Source organism: Pararge aegeria, chromosome 4, assembly GCF_905163445.1.
Source record: "Pararge aegeria chromosome 4, ilParAegt1.1, whole genome shotgun sequence".
NCBI lineage: Eukaryota > Metazoa > Arthropoda > Insecta > Lepidoptera > Nymphalidae > Pararge > Pararge aegeria.
In genome coordinates, this window is record NC_053183.1 from 4,369,129 (window position 1) to 4,382,484 (window position 13,356).

General features: G+C 36.0%; 1 protein-coding gene across 1 annotated transcript; it reads right to left on the bottom strand.

Annotated features, from left to right (window-relative positions):
• Positions 1-3,747: 3,747 nt before the first annotated feature.
• LOC120623476 (seminal metalloprotease 1-like) lies at positions 3,748-9,453 on the bottom strand. The gene is made up of 6 exons (XM_039889512.1): positions 9,336-9,453; positions 8,144-8,397; positions 7,562-7,657; positions 6,306-6,510; positions 4,901-5,037; positions 3,748-4,050 (listed from the first exon to the last, which is right to left on the bottom strand). Exons 1-6 carry the CDS (start codon positions 9,451-9,453, stop codon positions 3,748-3,750), a joined length of 1,113 nt encoding a protein of 370 aa, XP_039745446.1.
• Between the last annotated feature and the right edge of the window lie 3,903 nt (positions 9,454-13,356).

Here is a 13,356-nt window from a genome sequence, read left to right on the forward strand (position 1 = left end):
GTCTGCCGTTTGATACATCACTAAGTGTTAAAGCTCTTATAGGTATCCGATACTCTTACCGTGAGTTTGTGTCTAGTGCGCAAGTTCGAAAACGTAGAGCGGTTTTCGATTAACGAAACACGGAAGCGTCAGAGTAAAATTGAACTAATTTACCTCATTGTAAAGCTCGAGTTCGTCCAAACGTGTAACCGAATAACAAAATACTGTTGAAGGGTGCAAAAATATATTTCATAAGTAATCACGCTGTTAAACTATTAAATCGAATTAATAAATAATTAAAATAATAAATATACTAGTTAGCAAAGTAACCAAAGTAAGCTTAGTTTGTGTTATGGGTACTAAGATGACTTATGAATATCTTAATGAATATTATACATAAATAGTTATTAAATACCAAAAGTACACAAATACTTTAAGTATTTGTGTATATGTATATCATAGTAATAAACAGATAAACATTTTCCAGTTGTGGGAATCGAACCCACGGCCTTGGATTCAGAAAGCATGGTCGCTGCCCACTGCGTCAATCTGCCGTCAATTTATTTTTCCATACAAACTAATTAAAAAAAATCCAAGTGGTTATATTACAACCTTGAAGATAAAAGACTGACACAAGCATAGTGCCTACGCTACGCGAAGTGTGCCTAATTAAGTGACAGGAGTAACTTGATTTTAATCTTGAAAGTGATGTAAGGGCTATATCCGATTTCTTTCATTAAAAACTGTGACATTGGTTAACCCAAAAACTATCAGCGTTTCGGTTTCAAGTTTCAGAGGCACTAAATAATGTACCTCTAAAACCTGTGAAGTAATATTTCGGTTTTTATTTACACGTTGCAAATCCAGTGATTTAGCGGAATGTTTGTGTCATCAAATAAAAAAAAAAAAAATCTTATACTAGGGGTACAAAATGAAATCGATCAAACCCGTGCGTATTAAAGAGATAATCACATTTATCTTTGTGATAATCCTTAAAATAATAAACAAGATTGATTTTGCATGAGTTTTAAAATAGACCTGTTGATTTTCAAGTTTGACATCCCTTCCAGCTTATTCACCGCTTTTTGATTATTATGGCACTTTTGCCATATTTTCCTTTTTACACGGTCCGATACAAAATCCACAATATACTAAATAAATATATATAAATATACTACGACAATACACACATCGCCATCTAGCCCCAAAGTAAGCCTAGCTTGTGTTATGGGTACTAAGATAGCTGTTGAGTATTTTTATGAATATAATACATAAATACTTATAATATACATATAAACACCCAGACACTGAAAAACATTCATGCTCATCACATAAACATTTTCCAGTTGTGGGAATCGAACCCACGGCCTTGGACTCAGAAAGCAGGTTCGCTGCAACCTGCGCCAATCGGCCGACAACAAATTATTTTCTTGACGCACGCACTGATGAAATAAAACATGTTCAAAACCTCGAGTGTGGTAAGACAGACAATATTATATTGCGCGGAATAGGAATTTAGTAAGCGCCAAATACATTTTATTTGAATAGCTCGTTAAATATACATTTATTTTTTAAATGGCCAATAGGAGCACTGGATAATATTCCTAGGAACTATGTAATTAAAAATTGTCTCTGAACTATGCAACAGAAACAAATTGATAATGCTTAAAAATTAGAGTGAGATTATGTGATTTTTTCGATCGAGAAAATTTCATATTTTTCTGTTTTCGCTCAATCAGAGCCCTTGGAAGCATGATGTAGTTATTATGTTTTTTTTTTGGGCAAACCAATCTTGATGAAATCAAATGTAAAAGTAGCGAGTTTGCTTGATACCCTCTTAACACCTATTATAATATAGCAAGGCGTAGTAGCTACGAGGACCTATTTGGAAGTTCCTAAAAGATTTAAAAACGAACACTAATTCTTAAATGATAAATTGAACATATGGTTCCTAGTCCAGGTATGCCCTTATAAAGAAGCTGTTCGCTACTGGAATAATTTTTAGATAGTATCCGTATCGATCGAATCCTCAGGAGTTTGGTATAAAATAGCAGCTAGTATCTTTCAGTACAATTGCTGCGCATAGAATATGGGTTAGAACATAGATCCATCCAGCGGGCTTTCAAAATCTGGGTAATAACGTAGAGCAAATAAAGGAAAAAGGAAATTTCGGATTTTGTTAAGGATATTAATAATAATAATAATATCTTTATTAAATCAGGTTAATGACAAGGTTGCCTGGAAGCAAGCCGCTCCGCTTTCATGATTTGATTGATTGTTAAATTGTAAAACGATGTTGGACTCAGCAACTGCTGAGTTTCTTGCCGGCTTTGAATTTAGTTTTTATTTCAGAAAAACGTATACTTTCATTAGTGTGACCTCTGTTGCCCTGTCTCCTGCGGTAGTTTAAACTGTGTTACAGGAGGCAGTGTCTTCCCTATATCTATGGTCTTAATAACAAACCTTTGACAAATTTACAGGAAAAATAATATGACGGGAAGAAATAAATGAAAAAAAAAAGAATCATATAAATTTTTTAGGCAGGTGCGTAGGTACATTTGATTTGTTTGTGGGTGTGCGAGTGAGTGGGTGTAAATTTTGTTCTTTTAATTTTAATTTGTAATTTGTTTTATTTAAATTAGATATGCTTACGAAATATTTTCTCTGTACCCTCATAATCGTAATCTTTTAGCCAAGACTTATCTTTCTCGGCTGTGCAACTTTGTCGCTTTCTGATAGCCTGCTGAGGAACAATTATAAACAGTTTATAGCATGAAGTCTAGGAAGATCATGGAGAGAGAATGGAAGCCTTCACCTTTACATTTGGGGTGCTTGCTAATAATAAATAAATTATAATACATTCATCATCATCACCACATCAACCTAATACCGGCCCACTACAGAGCACCTTTCCTCCCACAGTGAGATAAGGTAAAGGCCGTAGTTCACCACGCTGGCCCAGTGTGCATTGGTGGACTCCAAACTTTTGAGAACATTATGTTGATCTCCCAGGCATTTTTGGTCAAGGTCTTCATTTCTCTATTGGTCATGTCCTACCTTTTTTTAAACCTTTTTGGTACCTTACCTAGGTACCTTTTTTCAAAAGGTTGTATAGGCAGGGTGCAAGTAAGTTATAGTGTTTACGTGCAAAACCACTTTTTATTATAGGAATTGGGCATCTATCAATTCTCTTTGTAACCATTTTGCTATGGTATCTTTGCAATATTTGAAAAATATATAGTTATATTATACATTCATAGGTAATTAGGGATTTAATTAAGTGGAATTAATAGTGAAACTTCTGCGCAGTGCGCTGAGTAAAGAGTTAGAATCGAGGAGTTTCAATAAATAACATTACTAGAACTTGTAAATAAAGTCCTACACAGTGTTCAAAATTCAATTCTTTATATTTGCTGTTTTTTTCTATGTCGTATACAATAAAATAGTGTTCATTATTTAATTCATTCATTACCTGAAGCAAATGCCCTCTAATGCAAATAAGTTCAGCTATTTTATTAATTAAGCAAAATAAACGGATATTCAGACATAACAATTAAAATGAGTTTTAATTATGCGATCGCTTAAATTATCGTATGAGGAATAAGATAGTATATATTTCGAATTTACGGAGAGACTATTAAATTTTATTTATTTGAATGTATACATAACATAAGATAACAATATTGGTTTTGCCAGTGTTTATTTAAACATCAATAATTTTTCAATGTACTTTCAAGGGCTTAAGAGTAGATTAAGTAGATTTTATTTTTAGTCTTCGTTGACAGTATCTTCGTTAAAATTTTCAACTTCTTCGTTAAATGTGTTTTCGTTGTTTGTATCTTCGTCAACTGTGGTTAATAGAGCCTCGACATACGCGTTATCCACGTCAGTAAAAGGTCCGCGTTCGGGAGCCGGCAAATTCATTTTTATCAGCGGCAGTGTGCGTTCGACTTCGTCCTTCAGATCCTGTGTGCTACGGGTCCAAGCTCCGGGGCAGTTGTAGTGCCTACGTAGCCTTAACCAGTCCCAATAAGTCGCGTGATCTCTCTGACCCATGGTACCACTGAAGGTCTGCAAGGAAATTACTTTTACATAAATTTGACTACCTTAGGCGCTCGTTACAGAGCTATAAAGTATAGTGACAAGGTGCGAGCATCTTACCGTTCCATTCAAATTTTATACAAAACATATCTGTCCGTTTCGTGAGAATCAAACACCTCAAATTTACTTTTGATGAAATTCGAATGGAACGTCAAAGCGTCATTTACTACGCCAGATTTCCTCGTAAAATTTTACTACTTGTGCGCACAATGAAAATTTGCCTTCACAGCTGAAGGTCTTCAAACGAACCGAGATGCTTAGTTCGAAACAAACCACTTTAATGAGAATAGCTACATTCGAGTATCAGGTAACCAAACGTAAAAGGAAATAAATCAAAGTTTTATGCAAAAAAAATGATTATTATGACACCACAGTCATTTTTAACATAATTTAATGAATTAATTGACTGAGCAATTATTTAATATAATAGATTTATTATCTTAACGATCTTTAATAGTTACTAATTATTCTGACATCTGATATATGTTTCTAACACTAATTAGAATCCTGATTATAAGGGTCAAACTGTTTTTTATTGATACGCCCTGACAGGGCGTCATGTCTATGTAAAAGCATGGATGCAAGTAAATAAATAAATAAAATAAATGTTCAGACTAAGGCTGGTTTTAATAAACCTACACCTTACAAATAACAAGTTCTCAAATAAAGATCAATTTATGCATGAGACAGGTTCTCAGCTGTATGACAAAATAATTGTACGCCTTAATCTCAAACCTTCAGCTATGCATTGTTGTTTAAGTCGTCGAGCAGATCACGACTGTTGTCAGAAAAAAACTTTTTCTTTAAATTTGCAACTTACCCTAAGTGCTGTAATGGTAGGTTGCCGGTTGCGACTGAACGCTTGGTTGTGGTAGTGCATAGCGCTTGTATACTCGTAGGGCAACCCGTGAAGGCTGACTTGGTTACGGTTGTATTTTGTGAACGCAAACTCCTGACCTGCGCATAAATGGAGAATACTAAAAAAATCATACGCAAAATATTCGCTTCAACAAATATTAACTTTGTAAATATATGTATAGAATTACGATTTCGCGTCACTCATTGCCTTATTCCATTAGTGTGTAATTTAATATTGCCTCTGAACTATGCAACAGATTGAAAACGTTTTCGCTCAATCTGGACCCTTGGAAATATGATGTAGTTTTTAATTTTGTGTAAATCAAACTTGAGGGACTATTGTAACAATCAAATCTATAAGTAGCGAGTTTGCTTTATACCCCCTCTTAAGGTAGCCTGGAAGAGATCACTTTTAGTGATAAGGCTGCCTTTTGCATATAATTATCTATATTTAGATTATATTGCAAATGAGATTGTTTGTAAATAATAACTAAACTACATCTAATTATACCGTGAAAAGTAATAGGCTTCTAGTCCTCAAAATACTGAAGCCTATAAAAAAAACCAACTCGTTGCAACTGTGTTCGTGTGCGTGGCTGTTAGTCAGTCAGTCAGTCAGTCAGTCAGTCAGTCAGTCGGTCGGTCGGTCAGTCAGTCAGTCAGTCAGTCAGTCAGTCAGTCAGTCAGTCAGTCAGTCAGTCAGTCAGTCAGTCAGGCAGAGATAAGCGATATTAAATATGCGGGGCCCCCTTTCGCGCGGGGCCCGTGACAATTGCTACTCTTGCTACGTGGTTAATCCGGCACTGAATGGCAGTAGTACTTCCAGTAGTTAGTAAAAAGCTTAGCGTTGGGTCTTTTGGGTCAAGTAAAGAAAAATTAGGACAACACGGTCAATTACTCTGAAAAAAACATGATTCATGAATAATAATAATATCATTTATTTGCTAGAATGTTTGTACAATATCAAGATGTCAGCTAACAATACACTCAGTTTAGAAAGCATGAATGGATGACTGTGCCGAAGTTTGTAGTTCTGATCTTTGTCCATAAACCCGAGTCGTGTGCCTGTACAGCGGCAGACAGAAATTCTGCTCGGTGGCAGAATTAAACGAGGCGGTTACACTTTCACAGACAAGATCAGACACTAATGGCCCTTGCCACTAAAGGAATCGCCTTAATCGGATGCCTAGTGATTTAGGAGATTCCTAGAGAAAAAAAACGTTACACGAACTATGTGATGTCGTATCTAACAATGTTAGGCACCATCTAAAGTTACTTAGCCAGCATCATCACTTACCATCAGGTGTGTTTGTAGTCAAGCGCTCGTCTATAAACATATTTAAAAAAAATGATGTGTGTCTACTTACCAGATATTACATTATTCCAGTTGATGCGAACGTACGTATCCCTTTCGTGTGTTTGATGCATGTGTTGGAAACCAAGGCTGTGGAGCAACTCGTGGATAATGACCACGTGTCTGAAACAGTGAGCTGAGTTTCTGGCCAAGTTCAGCACACGGTTGGGATGGGCGGTGGAGAAGCCAACATGAGCGTAGCAGCCAGTTGGATTGCCCTGTATAAAGAAGGGAAAGATTCATCAACTCAAAATTCATTATCACCATCCTCTGCCTAATAATGGCTCACTCCTCTGTTTAGGCAAGACGGAATTTAGAACATTGACCCTCTCGCTGCTTCCATTGGGATCTCATTCTGAGAGGAGACCCACGCCCTGTAGTGGGTTGGTATAAGTTGATAATGAGGACGATGTTACGCTAAGAAAAACGAAGTAAAGCTCGTAGGGGGATTTGACACGGCGGTTCGGGGTGTGTTGTGTATTAAAAAAAAGTCAAAGGTCAAGTCAAAAATATCTTTATTCAAGTAGGCCCATAGGTGGCACTTTTGATGCGTAAATTACTTGAAGTACATGGTAGTGAGATGATGTCGATAACCATATTCGTAAACTTAAAACTAAAGCTACGAGGGTTCCAAACGCGTCCTGGTCTAAGAAAAAGCCCACAACAAACTTAGCCGGATGTTTTTCTTTCAAACATCCAATATCATTAAAATAATATTAGAATAGATGGGATGGATGGATGGGACATAACAGTAGTTACGAACGATGAATTCGGGAAAAAACAACTAGTCATTAGAGAAGAACATAATATAAACACATTTTCGTGTTTGCATTTAAGAACACCATTGTAATCTCCGAAATCACAGAAGAAAATTAGATTATAATGGAGTTCTTAAATAAAAAGACGAAAATGCTCTAGTAGCTCTATGGAAAATGTAATTTTTTTTTATAATAATTGACAGACTAAGTAGATTGCAAACCTGATGGTAATTGGAAAACCATTGCCTATATACAGAGAAACACTTTGCAAGACATGCAAGGAACAAGTTCTGCTAATTGCGGCCCTATGTCCATTAACCTTAGGAGTAGGTGCTAAGCCTCATGTATCCTTGTCACATTTGCTCAGAAATAAAAATGGCAGTAGTACTTCAACCAAAAAACTCGATCCAGGGAATGTGAGTGTTACGTCTTAAATAGCAAAGTAAAAAAAATTACTGTGATACAAACTTGATCGATGAATTGATGCTTGTAATGCAATAAAGGTTCTTACCGTCATACGAACGAAGACTCTCTCGTTGGTGCGTCTGCGGAATCTAACGCAGGAGAAATGCTCGATCCAACTCATAGCAGTCCGGATAGCTTGTTGCTGAGCAGATGCTAAACGAAAAAGAGTATTTTACTTTGGGGTTAGAGGGCGATGTATGTATATTTATTTGTTTATTTATTTGACTGATAAGTTTATTGATTTGATAAGCGTACTCCTCCACAGTGGCGTGCATACAGAATATGCACAGGGTATGCACCTTCTGTACAAGTTATAAAAAACTTAAGGATAGGCATTATAAGAGTTATAACAAGCCTACCCTTGAGATTTTATAACTCGTTCTGGAGACTTTCTTCATTTTATATCACCTGCATACTCTGTGCATACCTCCTAATGTACGCCAGTTGTCGCGTGACGTATTATAGATCAACTCAGATATTCGCTACATACATTGTCTATGCATACTTAATATGTTTAGGCAATTGGCGACACCAGTGTCCTCCAGTCATCTCCTAGGCACGGGAGTGAAAAAGGCAATTCTCTAACTCCAAACTATTTTTAAACTGGCTTGTTTAATGTAAGATTTACTTGAGAGTATAAAAGCTTGTACTTACTGAACTCATTGGCTCCTATTTGGTAGATCATGATATTGCTCGGCCATCTGGTATTAGCTACGATGAAAGCGTTCCTGTTGCCGCTATCACTGACCCCAGCGAAGTCAGCCACCAAGTCTTCGAGCTGCGAGTCGTCAAGGAGTATGTCTCCCTGGTACTTGCCACTGTTTTCCCATGCCAGTGCATCTGGACCAGCTAGTTTACGGGATTCCAGAAGAACTCCATCATCTGAAAGAATTAAATTTACTTCATTATCGTCAACCCATAACCGGCCCACTACAGGGTCTCAATTAGAATGAGAAGGGTGGGGGTCGTAGACCACCACGCTGGCCCAGTGCGGATTGGACTTCCCACGTCCTAGAAAACATCTGTGGAGAACTCTGAAGCATGCAGGTTTTCCTTTACCGTTAAATCATGTGATAATTCATTTCTTTAATTAAAAACGCATATAACTCTGAAAAGTTAGAGGTGCGGGAAGCCGAAGGTAATTCAATTTTACAAGAGATGGAAGCTGACCGGTGTGCTTCTAAGAAACCTTGTCATTAAGAAATTCATAATGAATGTTTTAGTGACAAGGTTGCTTAGAATTGAAAACAAGTGATATTTAAGTGCCTAAGTTAAAAACGCACATAACGCACGAAAAATTAGAGGTGCGTGCCGGGGATAGAGCTTGGTCCCGCCTAGGCGTACGTACCCCTAGGCTAGACCCGCATTTTTCACGCAATTATTTAAATTGCATGTGCAGACTTTTTAACCGCAGTTAGTACCTATAATATAAAACGCACAAAGTTATGCGATACATAATTAATTCATTAATTACAAAAACTCATCGGTTTTCATTTATCGTTCGAAATTCGAAATTCTGTTTTCTGAAGTAAGTCCAATATAAGCACTTTTGAAACGTCATTTCTGACTGTTTCTAGTAACTCAACCATCGGTATTGAAGGCATTCAAGCAAAGCAAAGCAAAGCAGAATAGGCGTAAGACTCGTCAAAAAGCTGGGTTACTCCCTGGCCAACAGTGCCATCATACTGGCAGCATTGACGCGCTGTTGAAGTTGTATATATCGTAAACTTTTTTGAACAATTCGTTAGCGCGATGCAGGATCGTTGTGGCTCCATCTAGTTGGGAAATGAGGAGACCGCTACAATATAATACATTATTACCTATTCTGCTATTTTCTAAGTACTGCCTGAACTCTTCAATCTTCTCCTTGCTCTTCGTCACAGGAGGACTGCAAGCAGCCAGTCCAATGAACAACAACAGCAATCCTGACCGATTCATGCCGGCTTTTTGATATACATATCAATATCGTAGCTTTTATAGTAATCCGGTACCCCTAGTATGAGATACGCAGACTAGCTAACGTAGTATACTTAGTTTGGATTATCAAAACAGTGAATCGTCAAATTGAAATGGATCTTATAAGTCTTGAGTTCGCTTAAACTTCCATTTCTTAAACTAAACAAAAAAATCAGGAGTATGTAAAAGTATCAGTATAGTATTTCGGAGAAGATTTTTAAGGTCGCATTGGAATTTTAGTCGTTTTCGAGTATCAAAACACTAACGATAGAGTAAATGGGTCTTATTGTCGACTGCTTTTTATAATGCTGGAAACTGCGTTTGCGCATCTCTTCCGGAAACAGAGAAGCAGAAGCTGCGTATTTCCGTCAGAGAAGCACCAGGAACATTCGATGCGCTTCCTGACTCGAGGACGGACGGACGAAAGATATTTCCCGGAACTCTTCGTTATGGGGGCAGCTGAAGTTCACACTGCACACATCGGTGAGGGCCAGCGGCTGCGTCGTCATCCCGCCGAAGAGCTAATTACGACACGACTACGACGGCCGACGGGCGCAGTGGGCAGCGACCCTGCTTTCTGTGTCGAAGGCCGTGGGTTCGATTCCCACAACTAGAAAATGTTTGTGTGATGAGCATTAAGTGTTTTTCAGTGTCTGGGTGTTTATATGTATTTATGTATATATAATTCATAAAAATATTCATCAGTCATCTTAGTACCCATAACACAAGCTACGCTTACTTTAGGGCTAGGTGGCGATGTGTGTATTGTCGAAGTATATTTATTTATTTATTTATTTATAAAAAAGCTGTAATGTTTTAGGGGTTTCTGGATGTCAAGTAAATGAGTTCTTACTTCTAAATGTCTCGATTTTGTTTTTGTTTTTGCTGTACAAGTCCTAATTAATTGTGAATCCAAACATTTTGTTTACATAAGGATGACGAATGGAGTTTTGGAGATGTGATTCCATCCTCCTGAATACAGGAAAAAAATAGACTTGCGAGGTATTCGTCGTTCAGAAGTACATATAACTTTATATACACAAACGGAATATATGCCCACATAAATTGGCATTTTGACTTTTGTTTGCTATTAGCAAGATTACTGGAAGATGTACCGTGGCAAAATTTTACATCTTACGAGATATTTGACATTCAATGGAGATGAAATTGCTAGTTAGTGCTAGCTTGTTTTACTACAACTTTAAAGCGTTAGATATTCAAATACGACTCTACTCGGGTTATAACTACCTATATTTATATAGGTGTGTATGTTAGGATTTGTATATTAGGTTTTAATACCTTGTACTAAGGGCATAACATCATATCAATCAAAACCGCGTGTTATTAAAATAATCAGCTAAATGTTTTAAATAGATTGATAAAAAGATAGTTAGAGAGATTGATTTTGGTGTTTAAATAATCCTCTTAAAATAATGAAAGGATACGTTTTCCATTAACTTTAAAATAGTGTTTAGCATTTGAAGATATATTTATTTAAGATTTTTTTATTTTATTTCAAATAGTATCCATTCGCCGTCACCGGGATATGCTTTACTTCTGTACTGTGTGTTATTTAATCCTAAAACAATTAATACTTGAAGGAAAAGTTTCATTTTATAGGATTGCCTGCTGAGTTAAGATCATGTCGTACGCTGACGCTTCACATGTCTTTCCACGAGACGAAGTTCTATAAACTCTCGTTTACAGTGCAAGCTATTGAATTGTGGAATGCGATCCCACTAAATACACGTGAGACAAAATCGCTTGTAAAATTTAAAAACGCGGTGAATGCATATTATTTTGCTCTTTAATGACGAATTTTTTACCTTATTTTTATTTTTATTATCTTTATGTTCTTTAGAATTTATTTATGTATGATTGAGTATTTATTAGTTTATTATTTAATATTTATTTATTATATTTTTCTTATTTGTGTAATTTTCTTTATGTATTTTTATTTGAATGTAGGTTTATAATAATTTTACACCACCTGTCTGCTCTCGCTCATCTTGTCCTAATCCAAAGGTTGCCTGGCAGAGAACGCTACAAAGCGATAAGGCCGCCTTTTGCATTCTGCTTCTGTCTTGTATTTCTATTGTTCTTTTATTTTCCTAACTACATAGTCGTGTACAAATAAAGAGTTAAATAAATAATAATAATATGAATAACTTTATAATATTCCTGATTTGATCACGAAGAGATATTCCGAGTACAGCTCTCTCCATTCCCCGCTGAGTGAGCCTGAGCCTTCTTCTAAGAACCATAGTTAGCGACGCTTTGAAGCCATAAGCCTGTATAGTATAATAATGTAGATATATAACTAGCTATTGCCCGCAACTTCTTAATTGTTTGATTTTGTTTTTAAAGCATCCAGTAGGAGCAGTTTATTTAAGAGAAAGTAGTAACCAAAAAAAATAATCAATTGCGCTGAGTAATGAGTTAGGACATTTTTTTTTTTAAATAAATAAATAAATATACACACATCCCCATCTAGCCCCAAAGTAAGCGTAGCTTGTGTTATGGGTACTAAGATGCCTCATGAAATTTTTTATGAATAATATACATAAATACTTAGAAAATACATATAAACACCCAGACACTGAAAAACATTCATGCTCATCACACAAACACTTTTCAGTAGTGGGAATCGAACCCACGGCCTTGGGCTCAGAAAGCAGGGTCGCTGCAAACTGCGCCAATCGGCCGTCAAATTTTTTCTTTCATAATAGCTTGATGATAATAACAGAACCGGCTGGATTCGACCTCACACTCGGCAAAACGGTTTGATAATTTCAGGCTGAATGACCGTGACCGTGGCAGAATTGCCAATTGGCAAAGCTGAATCGGAAAAATGCGGATTTGAATCCCGCCGGTTCTGAAAGTCGTTGTCATTAGAAGCCAACATGAAAATGATTGTAAACATGATTCGCACCGCAACGATCTGAAATGCCCTTTCTTCCTGCCCTTTTCACATTCATTTTATTAATAAGTTTTGCTTAAAAATTGCTTATCTATTCACATTAAATATTTTTGATTGAAGTGTTTTTTTAATAACAATTTAAAAATCGATGGCCCCGAACAACCTGCAATAAATAAGTTTTAAGTACCAACAGCTTTTTCGGAATAAATATTACCTTTTGTCCATCTCCAGAATTCGAGCTAAATGTGTGCCAAATTTCATCAAGATTGGTGCAACATTTAAGCTGACCACAGATTAAAAAAACAACAAATAAAGAAACACACATTAGCATTTATCATATTAGTACTTAGTTCAAATTGTTTATTTATTAATAACTCTAGCTCTACATTAGGGTTTCTACCCGAATGTAGAGTTATTATAAGCATGATGAAAATAACCGTTGATTTATGAATATTAAATAATGCCATTACCTATATACTGATATCTAATAATATATTAGCATTACAATAATCCGCGATAGTCATATTAATTAATGGATGCAAAATATTTAATAAATAAATCATGATATGTAGTGACATAGTATATTGATGTGTATTTAATTGCACAAGTGATAAACCCTGATATCTTTATATAGTTGTTTATTAAATTTAAATTAATTTGCATGCTGTTGTAATTTCTAGAGGGTTGCAACTTCCTGTCTTTCTCTTTTATTTACGTTATTCTCATGATAACGTCATTGATTGTTACCAGTTTAATGATCCATTAAAAAAACAGCTAACATCATCATTTTCGTCCTTACTGACGACTTGCTGCTGGTCTTGTTGGTTCCACGCTACATGGTTTCAAAGTTCCAGTAATTCGCTTGATGTCTTTTTATAGTAAATAATAATTATATCATTTATTTTTATTTATTTAATGATTTAAACTCTTTATTTGTACACCACAACACAGTTAGGAAAATAAAG